Below are 20,848 nucleotides of genomic sequence, written 5' to 3'. Positions count from 1 at the left end.
TGTGTGGTAGACAAGGAAAATGTTATCCAGATTATCCAGGCGATGTCATGTTTTGACAGGCTGTTTTTTTTCCACAGTTCACAATAGATACAGTTTTAGTTAGGCTTTTGTAAAGTTTAATGTTTCAAGAAATCAGCTTCAAATCAACCATGATGAGATACGTTATTTGGAGATGTTGAGATGTATTGCATTGGGTTTAATTTTGTGTTATTGATATTGGTTTCAATAATTTGACTTCCGCTTGCACGGTCATGTTGAGTACTGCTGGGAATAAAGCAGATCAATACATGGACACTTCTATTGCACAAAGGGTAAAATTGTAAGTCTGTCCTTCATTCAGCTGTCAATTGTGTCATTCATGGTTAAAATCACCATGTTGGGTATTTCAGTGAACCAGAATTGCGAAGTCAGAGATTTTTTGCAGCCACCAATTATCTGTTTTGTAATTGAAACATTTTAAGGTCCTTTTATTTGATGGAACGTTTTTTCAATACAGTCAAACTAAATTAAATATGTACACATGTTTATGTGTTTATAATTACAAAATTATTTTGCACAAGCAGACAGACATATATTGTGTTAACACAAACTTTTATTCTGGATTAATCACAATTAAACGTTTCACAGCCCTATGAAACATATTTATAAACAATATGATCAACTCAGAACCTTTTCTATCATCTTCATGTTTGAAATGAAGATGTTTGCAGTGCATTATGGGATCCTAGAGGGAAATGAAATTGCCCAGAGGTTGTTCTTTCGTAGCTCATGAGAATTGAGTTTTCAGTGTTGAGTATCAGGTTAGTCTCAAATGGAGAAATAAAAATGAGATTAAAATTGAGTATGAAGCTTTACAATGGATGTGAGAAGTAATGCAATATATAAATGTGAAGTTAAAACCATAGATTTTTGTAAGTTTGATGAGATAGATTTTCTAAGATTTCAATATGAAGTCAAAGATGGTCCCATTGATAATCTCCCGAAACTATAATGGAGACATATGTGAGATGTCCGAGACAAATGAGGCTTTAACAAACTTTGGATTTGCTTTCAATTTATTATTTATTATTATCTTTGCGGTTTGGCAAAGCTGAGGGCACTTAAAAATCCTTTATTTGCTGTTTACGTATCCTGTCACTAGATTTTGCCACGTAGCCTACAGTATAGTTATGTAAAAAACCTCACATTAAACCCCAAAGCATTAAGCGGTTTTCTCTCAAAATGCTTTAGGGCTACAACTCCCTCTTACTTAGAAAATCTATTCCAATAAATGATCTTTGACCTCTTCGTCATGGAGGTATATTAAAGCCACCGCTCCATAAAAACCCCTCCCACAACCTTTTTCACTTCTCCGTAACCCATCTCATGAAAGTAAAGCCACAACTCGCTAGGCACACAAAAGTCACCTAATGCCACTCAAAATTGATGCTTGGATTGATCCTGGATGACTGATGCTCGAATCATGCGGCAAACCTCAGCTCTCATTTAGTCTGCTGCCTCTTTGAGTGACTTGATGAGGCTTAAAAGTAATTAGAAATTCATGAAGCATGATCCACTCTCTCACCCGCTCCCTCATTACCAGCCCTGCGGAGTGGATGCGATGCAGGCCATTAATATCATTTAGAGTCTGTTTTAACAGTGCAAGGAAGTGTCGACTAGGCAAACATGGGCTTAACCTTTTAGACAACTTTGTGAGATACGAGAGGGATTTATTGGCGATTCGGGAAGTAAGTTACAGCTCCCCATCATCCCTGGAAAGTTTGATCTACATAAATAGTCAGGTTGACCTTTCCTTTTGGAAAATGGATTTATGGCTCGACTGCCTCATGATTTTACAGTGCTGGAGGTGCTTACAGTAACTGGGATCAGTGTGCAAACAATTCACTTTAAGGAGCCGAGGGAATGATGAATAAATCTTGCGTTTGCATGAGACAGGCATCAGAAAAACTATCTTTTAAAGATGCAAATTTCTTGTAAATGCGTTCTCCAACTGCACACTTCTGACCATGCACATGTACTTATTTTCTCTCACTTTTGCATATTTATATACTGAACAGTTAATTTTTAAAAAGATTTTTAAGGTTAGACATTTGCATGTTCATAAATCTACTTTATATTCACTTATATTTATATTTTTGCTGTCATATTATGGAGCGAAATTAGTGCCAAAACAAAACAAATGCAATCTTCTCTCCAAAAGAAACTCAACTCTGAATCAAACAGAAAGCACTTTACAAATACATAATGCAATTCGACATAAAATGCAAAGGTGTAACATATAAATGGACTGTGTTTAAGACTCTTTTTATCAGATTCTCTCAGCTCGATTTTCTCACAAAAGTCACCGTGTAGATTTCATTCAGATATTCTGTAAGATTTATATCCAGATGTATTTGCTTTTGCATCAAGTGACATCTTTTTACAGCCTAAAGGACACTATTCTTTAATGCCAGGGCTCTAATGTGACCAAATGGTTGCATTTTAAAACTGTTTTCCTGCCAATGCGACAAGTTTTTGGCTATGTGCTCAAGGTCATTGTCCTGTCGGAAGACGATAATTCGCCCAAGTCTGAGGTCCAGAGTGCTCTGGAGCAGGTTTTCATTGTTGATGTCTCAGTACACTGCTGCATTCTTCTTTCCCTCGATCCTGACTAGTCTCCCAGTTCCTGCCACTGAAAAACATCCCCACAGCATGATGATCCCACCGCCATGCTTCACTGTAGCGATGGTTTTGGCCAGGTGATGAGCAGTGCCTGGTTTCCTCCAGACAAAGAGTTCAATCTTTGCTTCATCAGACCAGAGAATTTTGTTTCTAGTGGTCTGAGAGTCCTTCAGGCGCCTTTTGGCAACTCCAGGCGGGCTGTAATGTGCATTTTACTGAGGAGTTTCTTCCGTCTATCCAGTCTGCTATACAGGCCTGATTGGTGGAGTGCTGCAGAGATGGTTGTTCTTCTGGAAGGTTCTCCTCTCTCCACAGAGACATGCTGGAGCTCTGTCAGAGAGCCCATCGGGTTTTTGGTCACCTCCCTGCCTAAGGCCCTTCTCCCCCTATCGCTCAATTTGGCCGGGCGGCCAGCAAAAGGAAAAGTCCTGGTGGTTCCAAACTTGCATATACGGATGATGGAGGTCACTTAGCTCATTGGGAGCTTCAATGCTGCAGAATTTTTTCTGTACCCTTCCCCAGATCTGTGCCCCGGTACATGTCCCGTAGGTCTACAGACAGTTCCTAGGACTTCATGGCTTGGTTTGTGCTCTGACATACACTGTTAACTGTGGGACCTTATATAGACAGGTGTTTGCCTTTCCAAATCATGTCCTATCAACTGAATTTACCAGAGGTGGACTCCAATCAAATTGTAGAAACATCACAAGGAAGATCAATGGAAAAAGGATGCACCTGAGCTCAATTTTGAGTGTCATGGCAAAGGCAAAGATTTCAAACAAACTTCTTTCACATTGTCATTATGGGGTATTGTTTGTAGAATTTTGAGGAAAATAAAGAATTTAATCCATTTTGGGATAAGGCTGTAGCATAACAAATGTGGAAAAAGTGAAGCGCTGTGAATACTTTCCGGATTAACTGTATTGTTCTTACGGCGCATCCAGCTACAGCCTTTCACCTCCTCTACCGCTGCCATTCGTTTATCTATCACCAAAGCTGGGTGCGAGAGACGCATTCAATGCTAATGATGAAGTGGTCATTGACTTTTGAAGAGAATACCTCTGGTAAAAGATCGACAGAACAGAGGAGTAAAGCGCTCACTCTTGTAGCTAAAATAAAGATGTTTTGTCTGGAGAATGCATGAATTTGCAAATGACAACATTTCAAATGCGCACATTTGTGAAAAAATCTGGCTAAGAGTCTTAAATACAGTACATTTATATGTTAAATGTTCGCATTTTCTCTTGAATTGAAACGCTTTTCAGTTTGTTTCAGAGTTGAGTTTCTTTTGCAAGGAATGTTGCGTTTGTTTAGTTTTGGCACAAATTTTGCTCCATATGAAACCTACACAAAATATGCATTCGAATACGCACTTATTGTATTTGTATAATATTGTGACTGTGAGACTGAAACCTCTTATTTCATGATTTTTTTAGAAGTATTGGTCACCCTTCATATTTGTCTTTGGTTTATGCAAATATTTAACCAATAAAAAGAATAGATCATTTTTTTTCATTTCCTGTCAATTTTGGTAATAGCACAGAAGTTACGGTACCCAAGACGGATTGTTGTGGTGCGGGATTACATTTTTAGGATGAAATACGGTAGCGGTCGGAAACTCTGGTAGAATGGACAGAACGGGGTTTGGACGGGTGCCCACTCCCAGCATCCTTTGAACTGACCACATCTAGAGCCTGATCTGAGGACTGTGTTATGTAAGTGCTGTGTGCGCGGACCAGTTCTTACTCCGTTTTTAAATTTAATTTACACACGTCAGCCCCCATGACAGAGCGGGGAAGTCACACAGTGCACATTAGAGAAGAGAGAGTGAGTGTTCTTGTTTTTTTAGAGGGCGACAGTCATCTGGACATTTCTTGCATGCATTTTGAATTTTGGTTAAAAAAATGTATTTCATTTTTCATAAGCTAGTTTCATAATTTGCTTATAGTTTGAGTGAAAGACTTGTATTTGATGTATTTAATTAATTTTCTCTGTGACATTTCATCTCATGTCTATTGACATTAAAATGTTGTAAAAAATGTTGAAATTTAAATGTGAGATCTGGAAACGCGATCTAAATTTAGCCGGATCCGTCAGGTCGGGACGAAAATCATTCTAAGCAGATAGTGGGTGAAAACAAAGTGAATTTTCAGTGGGAACGGGTGGGTGCGGAGGAATAAAATTTAGCGGGCGGGAGCGGGATACAAGCTTTCAGCTTCAGTTAATTTATTTATTTATTGTATTGAGTTTGGAGAGTTGAATTTCAAGTGGATCTGCCGCAATTATCTGATAACAGGAAAATCTGATCATTCGTTGGACAGACACTTATTGGAAATAAGAGAAAGAGGACATAATTTGATTTGGCCTAATGGCTTTTGCTTTTTCAAATCCACATAAATGTGTTTTGTTTACTTGAGACTTTCACCCTCTGTTCTGGTTAGTTATAATACAGTTTTGTTGTTTACAGAAGTGTTTGCCAACCTTACCATCTAATGTTACCCCCACAGCCCCTTCAGTACAGATCAAGTACCCTGTTTTCACCAAACATTTTCTGCTTGAAATTCTGTTGCAAGTGTCATGCATACAAATTTACAACACTGCTCAAATGTTTTGGTTGTAGTTTTGGGTTTTAGAAAAGTAACAAATGGAAATCTTTGTAAGTGCCCCTGAAAGCTGTTCAGGTTCCAATTGGGCTGTTTGTATCCCTGATTGGGAGTCCTTGGCTTACACCAGTGGTCCTCAACAGGGGGCCCCAAGCTGACTTCCAATGAGTCCAAACGTTGAAAAATATTTTAAATTAGTCAAAATGAGCATCAAAATGCATTTAAAATATTAAAAATAATTTCGACATTTTTTCCAATGAATAGACATTTTTCCAGTAAATTGAAAGTTGTAGAATATTTAATGGGGTAGATATTTTGTTGGGGGACCATGGTTTAAAAAGAAGTTGTATAAAGAACGGTTGGCTCACAGGATGTCAAGCAATGAAAAACATAGTGTGATTCATTTGATATAAAGGATTATTAAATAAGAAAAAAAACATTATTAAAATGACTTATAATGAAATAGCTTAAAAAACTGGAGAATACCTTAACAAGAATCGCAAGATAAAAGTTCTGTTAAAAGTTTCATTTGAAAAAGTATCATTTTTAATTGAATTGGGCTGTCAGTTTTTTCCCTAAAAGTTGCCACTTAATAATGCAGAATATTGACAAAAAGTCATTATTAAGTCTAAAAATGACATAAAAATGAATAATGACTTAAAAAAAAAAAACTGGAGACAAACTGAGCAAAAATATCAAGATGAAAGTTCTCTTAAAAAGTTTGTGAGAAACACAGCTGTGAAAAGTAACTGCATATTGTTTTGTTGTCAGTATTGTTACTAAAAGTTGGCACTTATTAATGCTAAATGACAAAAAATAGCATTTATTCAAAAAACAACATAATTAAAATGTAAATGAATTAAAAACTGAGAAAAATATCAACATGTTGGAAGTTTTGTTTGAGACACTGCTGTGAAAAGTATTTTTTTCTGTTGACTTCACTATAGAAGAAGCAATAGCAAGGAAATAGTTTATCAATAAATTGCTGAACTACTTGAGTGATGATGTAATAAACCTGATCTATAGGAGAGACAGCAATAACTGACAATAAAACAAGTCCTTCAATCTGAATATGATCACAATCTGTGCAGTCAGGAGATAAAGGCGAGTCGGTCATTATCACAAGCTTCTCATGTTTAGTCCACACTGAGTTCTACTTAATGATGTCGTTGTGATGGCATCTACCCTCATTTTCAGTTTAAATACACTGGGGGGAAAGGGGGATCACGGGTGCAGTTTAAACATAGATGACTTTTCTTTTGATACACTTGAGATAGCCTGCATTTTACAATCCGCTTCTTCAAAGCTCTTTTTTACCTCATTCATTTGAGGAAAATCCATTAGAAGTTCACAGTGACTTGAAGAGTATTGCTTCCAGGGGGCTCTGCTTTATACTATATGATTTGTAAAGAATAAAACTTCAAAGTGCTTTTCTGAGTTTCATTTTTTCCCTGAAAGCCGTCCTTGTTTTTCAACAAAGCCTCCCGGTTTGAGGTCTCACTGGTGCCCATGCAGAAGACTTCCGTGTCTTACAGTGAGAGTCCATTATAAAAACTGCAATTTCAAGTCCTTTCCCCAGAGCTATTTCATTTTTATCTAAATATAAAAATGCACATTAAATACATGGTCTGTGTAGTGGGAAATTTGATGGCATTGTTATGTTTGTTTTTTTGGTAATCGTGTATCTTCACACTTCATTTCTCCACTTACGATATAAAATAATCATCTGTGCTTTTTTTTCCTAATGACACTGAATGTGACTTTAAAGCTCCTGTGGCCTCATTTATCAACGTAAGAACAGTTTAATGCAAAGTGTGGGATTTACCAATTGGTACCTATACGTATGGATGTACGTAAATACACAAACAACTCTGAACATGCTTACACAGAAACCTAGTGGTAGAACAGTGTTACTACAAAAAGAAAGTGCCACCATGTGTTTCCTTTGTCCTTTATTTGCAAATACTCAACTAGTAAATTCAAATTTCAAGCTAGACATTTGTTTTATTGGTGTGAGAAGCTCCAAAAGATTGATGGCAAATCATTTGAAATGATTTTGCTGGATGATTTGACAAACCTTTTATTGAAATAACAATGTAAAAGACACACATAACAGAACAATACATTTACATTTATGCATTTGGCAGACGCTTTTATCCAAAGCGACTTACATTGCTTTATTCTATAGATTTTTCATAGGTATTTGCAATCCCCTGGGATCGAACCCACAACCTTGCGTTGTTATCGCAATGCTCTTACCACTGAGCTACAGGAAAGCTATATATATGAAAAAATAAATGAAAGAAAAAACATTCAAACAAACTGAAAAAGAACAAAAAGAGGTTTGCATATAAATCATTATTACAAAAATTATATAAATAGTTTTTTAACATCTTATTGCTTTTCTATTACTACATCGCTTTACCAAATCATTATAACATTGCAATTTCACCAAATAAAAGAACGGCAAATTCGGTTTCTGTTCTGAAAATTATAATTTATGCAAACTAAATCTCCTATAAATAATTATGAAATTAACAATAAAAACCAAATTGAGCAAAACATGCATTGCACAAAGAAACGTTTACAAAGACCACTGACCATCAGAGCACAGAGTACATTCACGTGATTTATAAAGGAAGCTTTCTTCACCATATATGGTTCATTGGGGGTTTCCGAATGCAAATGACCATGAATGTGGAACGAGCATGGCGCTTAAGAACATGTGGGATGTGGCATATTTTTTTGTACTAAGACACATTCTGAATTTCATTCGTAGGACAAATACAGAACCTTTTCTTCGCACAGTTTATAAATGAGGTCCCTGGTTTCTTCACAGATCAGCTGTTTTGAGAAAAGTTATTTATTTCTCATTCAGCCGCAATTAATAATGTTTTGAACGTTTTCTGAGGAAAACATCAAGGCTACATCCAGATCACTGTATAGCTCTGATTTAGGTTGTGTGTACAATGTGCCTACCGAGGCTATTTGCGGTGTCATTTATCTATAATCAATTAAATGCACGGTTTTCTACTTTGGTACTGCTCATTTCAATCCTTACTATCTGTCTGCTGTTTAGAATGTGAATTAAGACCATTAATGAGATACGAAGGATTCACTCTTTTGAATCACTTCTTTGTGATGAGTATATTCTTGTGCTGAATCACTATGTGGGACACTGAGAACACAGGGAAGTGAGGTGTGAGATTTTAGATCTAGCGCTAGATCAGAACAATTTATGAACCAGAAATGTTTGTGATGTTACACAGCAGTTTGGCTCTGCGGGATGGGAATGTTGAGATGTATTTGGTTTAACTGGGTTATAGTTTTTTCAATCCGTTTACTTTGTTTCAGGGCTCATAGCCGGCCGTATCAATGCAGCACTCTGTGAATTCAGTCATTATGATTTTCTAAATGCAGAAAAAGCTGCTAAATGGACTAAATGTGTCCTGATGTCTCACAGCACAGCAAATTGGTGCTTTGAATATGTTTGTCCATTTGTTTTCTCAGACTCAATGTTTGTTGTTGTCTTTCAATTATTGTTTTTATTTAATTTCATTTGTCAAAATCATTTTCGGGTTAGTGTAGTTTGTTGCAGAATTATGCAAAATATGTATGTAACAAAGGATAGGTAAAAATGTTCAGTCTAAATATGTTATTTATTACACCGCCTGTCATAGTAAAGACAATAAGATGATTGTAATTTATTCAGCAGATAACAAAGTGAATCAACTAAATAGTCTTTATTCACATTTTTATACTCCCATTTGAGTCGGCACATTCAACTTCAGTCAGAAATTAAGAACGTTCAACAATTAAGCTGCAAGTACATAACTGTAATTGGGCATCGTAATAAAAAGAATAGTGCTTAACAATTTTTCTGCCTTTCTTGTGAAACAGTCAATTACGAAATTCATGGATAGCAACAATAATTATTTTAGCATTAGAAATGCTACAGTGAGCAAAGATCTTACTGATGGCAGTAACCAGACACGCTTTTATGTTGTATGGAAACAACAGCTTTGACACTGTGAGTCTAAAAGTTTTTTGTAATATTTTTTATTAATTGACCTTCACAAGCGATCTGATTGATTTGATTGACAGGCGATCTGGCTAGTCATAAGGTCGATATTATGTTATTGCCCTTCATTTTGTCCGACAAACAAACCAGTCCTACAAACCTGGCAGAGCTTCCGAAAATAATATGAAAAAATAGCTTTTTAATTATTGTAATAGTAAACCGAGAGATACAATCCCAGCTGGATGTTCACACTATAACGATAACCAAGTTATACATTTAAAAAATCATTCTAAATGAAGGAGGATAACAGAGTTCACATGACAACTCTACCAATACAGATACGAGAAACAATATTGTTGGAATCATTCATGTAGGAATTACAGACAGATGCGTTCAGAAAGTGGTGTTTTACGGCGGAATATAATACTTATGGATTTATTACTTGCATATATTTATGCACAAGTATGAGCAAGCTGGCAATATATGCTTTGCGTGCGTCCCTATGATGTGATGTTATTCTTTTCTGTACTGAACTAGTATTTAATAGTTAACATTCCTTTTCACAAAGAAGGATCGGCCGACCAAAGCTCTGCCTGAAGTTAGTAGTCACCTATTGCATTGTGCAAGTTTAGAATTAACGTAACGTTAAATTCTTCTGTTGTGGACGCAAATATAGGGATAATTATTGTTACAGTTATCTCCAATCCTGAATGCATCCCTCGAATCCATATAGCAAACCTTTTGTGTCTGAAATTCTTCACATTTTCCCCAGACAGTGCACAAATTTACAATGAGAGCGCATGGCTGATACCGAAAACTTGTCGGACTGCAGCAGGAACGAAGGGGGGCGGGGTTTTGCAAAGGGTCAATTGAATTGATTGATTCGTTTATTTAGTTATGATTATGTGCTCAAAATCAACAAGCGGCACAGATAGACATTGCATTGTAGTCTGGTGTTTGGCTGGTGGATGTTATCGCAGAATGAAAACACCTTTGACTGACAGCCATCAGAAGTTCACTCACGCAGAATGATGGACTCACTCTTTCTCTCTCTGTGCGAGCAGACATCTCCAAGATAGATCGGCACAATAACTGCTGACGCTGCTGATGTGTGGGGTTGGTGGTGTCCTCTGAACGTGTCAGGAGGGGGAAATGTTAAGCCAGTACTGTCTGGAGAGAATTTCTGTTAGATATTTTGTCACACTTAACCTTCTTACATGCTAATACAGTTTGCAGATGGTGACATTTTAAATCCGTGGAAAATGCCTTTTCCCTTTTATATTTCATAAACTACAATGTGAAATCCTTCACATTTGTTCTGTAGTTAATTTAGCGTGACCTTAAGTCACAAAAGCAATTGCTATTATCAGTGCTTATCACATGCAAATGCGCAAACTCTATAAAACCTTCATGAGTTCATATATTCCACATTCATTAATGCTACTTCTGAAGGTTTTTCTTTTACAGTGATTAGGATTAAAAACACACTGGCAACCACATAGCAACTCAAAAATAACGCTTTTAACACCCACATAGGAACACCCTCTTTTCCACCCACAGCGCAGTTTTGCACAGGCAGGTTTTCAGATAGTCGGGTGTCTGAAACCAAAAAGGGGCCATTCTCAATTCTCATTTTGAAACTGGTTTAGGCATTTTTCTTCATTGGACAATTTTGAACCCCTCCATCCATGTTCTGCAGAGATCTATACATGGATTTCAACCCAATCAATTCCACAGTAGTCACCTGAAATGTACAATTGTAATAAAAACCTCAGGTTAATATATTTATGTAAATGTATTCTCTTGCTCCATCTCAGCCCCCCCCCCCTCTTCATTAGCAGAGTATTATTTATGCATTATATGTATTTCATGTATTCATTTATTCATTATCATGTTTGTGAATTTAAGAGTCACTATATAAGTGCAGAACTTCACCCTCTGAAACATGCTGTGCTGTCATTTTAAAATGGCTTCCACCTAAAAGCATTAAATTCTATATGACACTACCACTGCAGAAAGTGCATCAATAAAGGATTATTGAAAATAATGTGGACAACAAAGTGGAAGCGCTTTGCATGCATGTTCGAGGCTCCTGGTTTTCTTAATAATGCTTTATTATATGGTGTATACTGAGCATTATTGTTTTGGAATGTCGCAGGAACATTGCCTCAGGAAAAACTGAGGCGCGAGTTAAGTTAATGGTCTATATTTTTGTAGTAGTGTTTAGTTACTGGTTTTTAGTTATTTTATTTGTAAATACAATGTATAGAATATTTTTATTTGTTCCTATTTTTTGCATTCTGACCTTTCTGTTTTAAAGCAGTCTGCTTGATTTTTTTCCACTGATATGTTTTCTTTTAAGCGTTTCAATTTGCTGCTTTTTATTGATTTGTTTATTTACAATTTATTTTTTGGATTGGATTCAATTTATTGTCAGTTAACTAGAGAAATATCAAATTGAGACATATAATCATAACTTGTGGCCGTGTCACAGGGGATTGCATTATGCGTGCGCTTGAGCACTTCATTTAATTAATTTTAAAGGCTAATTACAATGGGTTTGCATAGCTCTGTAATTTAGAACAATGTTAGCAGTGATACATAAAAATAAATCCACCATCTGATGTCCCCAGGTATATTGAAATATTTAAATTAATATCATAAACGTGTGAATAGTCGACTAATGGTCTAAATGAACAACTACTGATCGACTAAAGAAATCTGTAGTGGAGGCCAGCCCTAGTCTTAGATCTGTGCTGATGTGCTGATGTGGCTCACTGTCTTGATGCACAAACATGAATATGCCTCTTGTTTTTCTGACTTAGATTTGGTTGTGTTTCTGGTGTGTCAGTACATGAATGGATTTTATTTACTATAATATTACTGTATTATCTTTTTTATATCAGTGGTGCGTGTCATGTGTTTGGTTGTCTCTCTTCAGCTGTATACAAATTTCCCTCAAGCTTAAATTATTTTCCTGCCTTTTTATTACTACCTTTCTGCCTGCTTGTAAAAACACATTTTATTGACTTTGTTGTAACGCTGCATCACTTATATTTGTGAAGCAGCTGTTTGACTAACATCTCTGTCTCTCCACAGCTGGCCCTTGAGGACCCTGTTCACAGCGTCTCCCTTCAGCAGTTTGTCTACGAGAAGCTCAAAGCCCAGCAGATGATGATAGGAGATCAGGCCTTCCAGGCGCTCATGGAAACGGTGGACACAGAGATCGTCCGACAGCTCCAGGAGTTTCTCCAGGGCATGTGAGGAGACCACAGCGGACTATTAAAAGACCAGAGACGCCAACCATCTGATCCAGAAAAGAGCTTCCATATTTTTAAACACTTTGTTTTGCTTTCTCAAAGACACATTCACAGTTTGAGATGATGCAGAGACTGACAGAAAAAAACAGACAGAGCTGTTCTGATGCCAAGGTTTTGTAGTGAGAAATGAGCTCTAAAACTGAGTTTTTAAAGCAGTGAAGGATGAGAAGTCATTTTTGTATTTATGTACAACGCATGACCGCGTTCTCACTTCCCCCCAAGTGTAGTTTTTCCTCATTCTGCTTTCAGATCAGTATATCGGAACTACTGAGAACGTTTTTTTGTTTTTTCTTGACTGGAAGATATTTTCGTATCTATTGATGTAATAACTGTATGTTTACCCGTGATAACTCTGTTGCTGCTAATGCTCCTACACTGCACCTCTCTTGTGAGGTCATAAGGAAGCCATGAAAACCAAAAACATCAGTTTAATGAAACAAATCTATATTATCACATACAGTGCAAACGTATGAAAAAAAAATCAGTGATGATTCTCAGTTTAGTAGAGGTTTTTTTATGCAAAAAAAAAGGGCACATACATTTACAAAGGCGATTTTGGTTTGTGGGTTTGGAAGCGCAGTCATACAGTAGAGCAACTTTCACTGTGACTGAGTTTTCAGAGTCAGAAGTAAAAGCCTTATGCTTACAGTAAGCCTTGCAGTAATTCACCTGCTAATGTGTCATATCTGTATTAACATCCTTTAAGACATCAAAACTTATTTCACTCAGTAGATTTATTTTCATGTATGAACCCTATTTTTTCATTGATGCCGCTTCAATAAAGTTCAGTCCAGACTGACATGCTTCGCTCACTTTGTAAGCTTGCTCGTTCAAGCCGTTTTCTGAATGGTTGCAATGACCTCAAGAGCTAAAGGGAGTCCAGGATGTTTGGCAAGATAGTCAAAATACTTTGGAAAAAGTCTTTCATTGCACAATTAAGTAAGTATAAATGAAAGCGTTTCATATGTTGTGGGTTGAATTGGATTTAGAATTGGTTAATAGTATGAATAGGTTTGGCACGGCAGCTTTCAACAAGTTCCCAATCGTAAACAAAGCTCACACACTCCTGCTGATATTCATCAGAGACAGTCCCCGGTGGCGAAATGTGTGAATCACTCTCAATTAAATGTGGCATTTGTTGAATTACTATTATTATTATCCCACTTCTGCTTAAAATCATCCTACAGGATGTAAAGAACATTCTGTGAAAATATAACCTTGACCTCTATAATATTGGCTGAGTTAAGGTCATGTCAGAATTGAAGTCATAGTGAAAGTAATAGTTGAAATCAAACTTTGATGCTTGTTATTTCAGAATTTGATTGAGAATTTAGCCTGCGCTGGTACAAAAAACGAATTTTAAATGAAAATGTTTACATATTTTGGAGATGCGATAAAAATGTCAAATTACAGAAATGGACTGCAAATTGCAAATTTAATTGTACTAAATAAGAAATGTTATTTATGTCTTTATGCTGCCGGAATATAATCTTTTTTTTTTCAAAATGTGGATTTTCCAGACAGGAGTACAAATAGCACTTTGAATGCAACTTAAATTATGATTTAAGCATACAATTTAGCTGAAATTTTTATCACAAAGCCCGCACACATTTCTATTATTTTTGTCCTTGTTCGCTTGAATTTCTATTAAAATGTTGACATCAGTTTGTTTTACCATTCCTTTAAGTTGTAGAGAATTTTCATTTTTTGCTGAATTGTCTCTTTAAAGCAGGGCCCTGCAAACATTCAGTCTGTATATGCTGAAGAGGAACACTAAACTCCGTTTCGCTCAATTTATTCAGCACATTTGATGTTACGAAAAACAGTTTGAGGCAAGTATGTAGTGTGCCAGTTATCACACTGATAAGGCGACATTCTGCGTCATTACTGATATGGCAAAATAATGACAAGAAATGAGGGCTTGAGAATGTATAGGAGAAGATTATGATATAATTAAATGCCCCTGTGGGCGCACAAGCACAGAACAACAAGCATCTCATTGTGAATGCTCATATTCTATTCCCACAATGAGATGCTGTGCTGCTATTTTAAGAGTGACTCCAGTAGAGCAAACACTGAGAATAAATGACCTGAAACTGCGCTTGAAAGTGGACTAAAGCATTGTAGTTCATTTCATTTGTATGAGATTATTTAATGGAAAATAGTGTTTTCAGTTAGGTGAAGGGTTCTGTCATATTGATCATTTAGGAGCAAGTGTGCTCTGATATACTGAAGGCACTTATTATGAAAGCTTTAATGTAGACGCTATCAAAGCAACATATACTTGACTCCACATGCACACTTTTGTGGTCTAAACTTAACTTCCGGTACACGTCCGCAAGCAATAGAGCCCCTATACATTATTTCTGACAACAAATGAAAGAAATAACAAGTATTATGACATTAGCTAGCAAGTTAAAAGTATGTCTAGTCATTATTATTTTAGGATAACAGTAGAAGAACTGTTACTTGGCTAAACTTAAATGCGACAAAGTAACACAACCCATTCAACAAATTGTTTAAATTTAATCAAATGAATACACAATAAATTTCAACAAATTGTTTATTTAATAAAAAATGTATACAATAAAATAAAACGGTTTAACAATAATAAAATATAAATAGATAGCTAGAGGATAAACAAACACAGACAGGAAGTTTACTTCGGGCCGGGCGCGTGTGTCCGATGAAACTGTCTATATGTGATATGATACAGTATCTTTTATATAAGGAGGTCACAGTGCCATGTTGTGTCATTTATTTTTTTATATTAGTATTTCAAAAAAGTTTCTTTGTCCTTCTGAAACCTTGTATTTTCCATATTGTGTTATTTTTCTTGCCATAAATCATTATTAAGAGTCATGCTTTGTTTGTCATTAGGTTTTGCAAATATTTAACCAATAAAAAGTATAAGAAGTGCTTGTCTACTTTGAGAACACTGTATGTAATCATTATAAAAGTAGTGTTTTCCATCTCTTGAAAAAAGCTTATTTGGACACACAAGGTTTTAGAAGGACATTGACGATTTAATGCACTGAAAATTGTACTTGGGTAATTAACCTTTATTTTCAATTTGCTATATTTTAGAAAGTCAAGTTGAAATTGTGTTCAGAAGAATTATTCCTCAAAGCAAGATAAAAAAATCAAGAAGAATCAATTTAATCCTTAACAGGTTGTTTGTTGTTTAAAGTTTCACTTGATTTCAATGCATAAAAATGATACGACTGCTATCAGTGTTATGCAGATGATCCTCAATTGTAATTCAATCTCTTGTTCTCTCTCCTCTATTGCAATCTCAGAGAGGATCTCATCGTGCTTCTCTGACATATCAAACTGGCCGCCTACTCATCCCATCAAGACTGAGCCGCTCTTCCTCCTCCAAATCTCTTTGTCATGGCGGAAGGTCACATTGTCGTTGCCTGCAGGTGTCTAAAAACGCTCCGTGTCATTCCAGATGTCCTTTGAAAATATAGCCTGCCACGCTAAATCTGCTCATGTTAAGCTCGGGGATGTTCGGGAACGCTTTTGGGTGATGAGTGTTAGGAATCTTTTGTGAAAGTAATTTCTAGTTGTTGTTATTGAACAAGTTAGAAAATAGCAAGTCCTGTTTTCGAGGGTGAACCATTCCTGTTAGATATATCATCTTATGTAAATCACTTACATAATTCAAAGCTTTGTTCATATTTATTCACAATTACAGGCTTATTGCATTGCTTGAAAAAGTTGAACAGCGACAATGCTTGTGTACACAAAGCCGGTTGTTAAAGATGAGCATGGTGTCTGTTGGGTTAATCTTTCACTCACATCCCTTAAAGCCTGTTTTGTCTGGCAGTGTGTGATTACGCCGAAGCACAAACAGCGCCTTCGTTCTGACAGGGGAGCCAATATCTTTTATCCATTCAAGTGTCAAATCAATTTAAAGTTCCTAAACTGGGGAAGGAACAAAACAATGTGGTGTCAGAATAAAGAAATGGGAAGCCGATATACTTGACTCGCAGACGTGGGTGGCTCCATCTTTTGTGCGATGATGGAAGGCGGTGGCTGTCGACCTGAATACTCTTGTGTTCGGTGTGCGCATGCTCTAGAAAAGTTGTGTGTTTTTATCTTTATGAAGGTTAAATTTACATTTGCTTTGCTCAGCTTGTGTTTACTGAATCTGGCTTTACAGGAACATTCATTAATAATAAATGTATTGTAGTTTATCACTCATTATTTGTGCTTTGTTTAAAAACATGACCAGGAATGGGACATGGTGGTGGACACTTTATGTGAATGGACAGAAAAATATATTTCAAATCCTGGAATTTCAAAGAAACTTTGCGTTCCCTCGCAAAATTTCTTCATTCTCTCGCAAAGTTTTGTGTTCATCCAAAAATATTTTGCATGGTCTTGTGTAGTTTTGCATCCATACCCCCTCACAACCAAACCCAATCCCCCCCCCAGGAGTATTCAGTTTTTAAACAATTTCACAAAATCATGTTTTTCCATGTATATTCCAATGATTATCAATAAAACTTCAGTTGAATTGATTTAATTAAGTAATAACAACAACAAAAATTCAGCTAACACAATAATGCAGGATAGCGTAATAAAAAAATTCCTTGCAAACGTAAGAACAAAAATTATTCTCATGGAAACACAAATGTTTTTGTGAGGGAAAACAATAGCTTGGTTTTTCTCATATTTTTTCCTGGGGGGGCCGTACAGTTAAAAAATGAAATGTCATTGTTGTGAATCCTCATGGGAGCAGTGGCCAAAAGGGGAAAAACATTAAGCTTTTATCGTATTTATTTACTGGACAAAATTATTTTTTTGCGAAAATGCAAACTACAGTGTATCGGGAAATATGAGTTTTATTTTAACATACAAAAAATACATAGAAACACTAATTTCACAGGAAATATTCAGTAGAAACAAGAACTACAATTATAGCAATTTATGTCATGTTATTAACATTTGTTAATCCTCTCTTTTAGTAATACAGTATTTTGTACACTGTAAAACATTTTAAGAAAAATCATGCAAGAGAATTAATTTGACAGAAATTTCCATTATCCCGGCAACACAATGCAGTGCAATAAAAAATAAAAAAGCTGTAAAGAAAAGTTTTGCTTTGAGTCTTTGCACATACAATCGATACATTTTCAAATCTTGGCTTCAGTTTACACTCCAGTGCACCAACAGGTTACATGAACGCAACATTCTTGTTTAATTTTCAGTGTAATAAAATATTAGTATAAAAAGCAAAGACATTCACAAAGCTGGACATCACTTATACAGTACGACTACTTGAGTATTACGTAATCACTTGTAGGCCTACTAGGATTCCCTCACAAAGCTTCAAGAGTCTTTATTCAGATGTGTTTAACGCTCTTGAAAGCAACGCTTGTATCTCTGTGGGATTTCACTCACTGTACTACAACCATTACAGTTAAAAATTGCAATTACGCTTCTGTGTAATTGTGCTGGATTGAAGCTGAGCGAATGACCGCTCCAGGTGCTGAACTTGATACACATAAGCACGATATGCTTAATCAATGTCGTCTCTTTTCATACTTGAAGACTGTAGTTATGTGTCTGGAATGGTCAATACTTTTTCATTAACAGTGTCTTTGTGTCTTTAGTCAAACCGTGCGTTTATTCACCCCTCGAGCCAAGCTTATGAGCATCTACAAACTTCCAATCGAGCTGCATTAAATAGCTTTTACAGATTCACAACAAATCGTTTGTTTGGGGTCATGTATCTTGCACTGAATTTTGGTTTTAAATGATAAAATGGATTAGGAATAAAGAAATTTGTTCCCATTTAAAGCTTCCTTCCATATGTAACCACATGAAAACGCTGTATTTTGGGCCTCAAAAATACATTCGTGTTGATTTCTGTCGAAACATCTTTGGTTATAGTGATATCATCGCCTAACTGTCATTTGCTTGTTGAACGGTTCGGCTCAGGTTGGAGGACTTTTGATTGCAGTCATGTTTTTAGGCACCAGACATCCACCCGCTCTTTGATTTGCACACTTTTCAATCAGATATCACAGATTCCTTTGGAGAACAACAAAGCTCCCCTGCAGATAAGAGATGAGGAAATGACTCAAACCAGTCACTTATATTGCTCTCCGCTTCTCAATTAGGACCTGGAGTGGCTGTTGCCGATGAGACGTTTTGACTGAAAAAGAATTCATTACAGCTCCTTTGACATCAGCCTCGGTGAGGTGTTATTTCCCTCAGGGGGATGTCTGTTCAGAAGCATGTGTTCTTGTGCAGCCATCAGAGATTCAGCGTCGTTTCTGAAAGATGAGAGGATTGTTGAAGCACAAACATTTCGGCTAGCCAGGTCAAGTGAAGTAAATATTAGAATGTGAAATAGACGAAAAAAAACGATTTCTAATAGTCAATGTTTGTAATGTCTGTAAACTGGACGTGTCTCAAATTTGTACGACAACTAAATGTTAAGTAGATCTCATAATATTACGTTTGAACTTCTGATACATAATCTGATCAATTTGATGCCTTTTGTTGTTTGCAACTAATCTCAGCATTCTCATTTCAGGTGTGAATGTATTGGTACCGTCTATGTGACCCTAAACAAGTTTTATGGGTCAATTTCTCAAAATTTAGGTTTTAACATAATCTGAAAGCTGAAAAAAATAGCTTTCTACTATGTATGGGTTGTTACGATATGACAATAAATGGCTGAGATACAAGCGTTTAAAACTTTGGAATCTGAGAGTGTGAAAAAATCTAAATATTGAGAAAATGGCCTTTGAAGTTATTAGTCAAAGGCGCTGTAGCAGGCCATCCACTCACAAAAATATTTTTTTTATATATTTAGGATAGGAAATTTAGAAAATATCTTCATGTAACAAGATCTTTGCTGAATATCTTAATGATTTTTCGCATAAAACAAAAATCAATAATTTTTACCCAAACAATGTATTTTTGGTTTCTACCCAAAATGTTACCGGGCTACTTAAGACTGCTTTTGTGATCCAGGGTCACATATTATACATAAATTGCCGTTTGTCTCATACTCGTACATCTGGTCCCGGTTTCTTGTGCTGTTAGTGTTTTCTTTGACAGTTGCCCTATGAGTCTCTTCAACACAATCCTGACCCTCAGTTTTGTCAGAGACCTCCGGCAAGATTTTAATTCTTGCGTCTTGACATCTCGAAAAAAACGCTAAACCCCTGTAGCATTGCTGATGGGTGGTTTCCAGCAACACTCCTGGGGTTTTCTGTTAAATAGAGATCTCCTGGGAACGCTCTAGGGAGGACAGACAGCTTCGTGTGATATTTTGCTGGTGACATTTCTGCTGCCAAAAACACTATTACTGGAGATCAACTCGTGAATCAAAGTTCACATTTTGCTGCTCGTCTTCCCAATCTGTGTTTTTTATAAGGCGTCATAATGTTTTTATGCGCTCAACCACATATATCACTATAAATTAATTGAGGGTTTGATCTAAGATGCGGACAAGGAACTTTTGCTACGCTGTCTAAATTCATTCCAGAAGTGCTGCTGGTGTTTGACACTTCCTGCAGGCTACTACTGCCAGTGTTTATCATGAAGATTCATCTGCTTCAGATCCGCTGGAGTGCACGCAGCCATGTATGAAGGACTTCATTTATTCATTTTTGATCATTGGTTATTCTCACAAACTGGTGGAATGTTGAAGTACGCAACCTTATAATTTACAGGTTGGGCTAGGCGCTCTATCCTTGTAAGAAATGCTCATGCTATGGAATATGTGAGGTTTATGTGCTTACCTATTTAGCCATGGAAAAAATGATGAGACCACAAAGTATTTTCAGTGAATCTGAATTTATTATTTCTATTTTTGTGTTTAAGAAAATTTATAATGTTTGTTTTATTCTGTGAGTGGCAACATTCCCAAATCTCCCGAATTCCAAATGAAAATTTTGTTTTAAATGTGCATTTATTCACAGAAAATTGAAACAGACAAACTGGTCAAAATAACAAATAAAGATGCCATGTTTGTAGATCTTAAATCTTCAAACATGGCAATGTTTTCACATGTATTGGATCAGTTCACAAATAAATATTTTTCACAACCTTCATGCGTCTTTGAGATTCTCCCAGTATTTCTTGTTGCTTTTGCTGTGACTTTGTCTTTTCTGAGAGTTTTTGTTGAAAGTCAACAGAGACTGAACTGGAATTGTCACAGAACATTCAGAAATGCTGATGTAGAATCAAAACTATACGGTCTCTTAAAGGTCCAG

The 20,848-nt window shown here is 36.2% G+C and overlaps 1 protein-coding gene across 1 annotated transcript in view; it reads left to right on the top strand.

The window, feature by feature from the left end:
• Positions 1 to 14,269, top strand: part of ipo11 (importin 11) — a 130,158-nt gene extending 115,889 nt beyond the window's left edge. The window contains 1 exon segment of the mRNA XM_056730003.1: positions 12,385 to 14,269. Within this exon segment, the coding sequence (XP_056585981.1) occupies positions 12,385 to 12,549 (165 nt within the window). The 3' untranslated portion in view covers positions 12,550 to 14,269.
• The last annotated feature ends 6,579 nt before the right edge of the window (positions 14,270 to 20,848 follow it).

The sequence above is a fragment of the Triplophysa dalaica genome, chromosome 18, assembly GCF_015846415.1.
Source record: "Triplophysa dalaica isolate WHDGS20190420 chromosome 18, ASM1584641v1, whole genome shotgun sequence".
Classification (NCBI taxonomy): Eukaryota; Metazoa; Chordata; class Actinopteri; order Cypriniformes; family Nemacheilidae; genus Triplophysa; species Triplophysa dalaica.
This window is presented reverse-complemented; position numbering and strand designations above follow the sequence as displayed.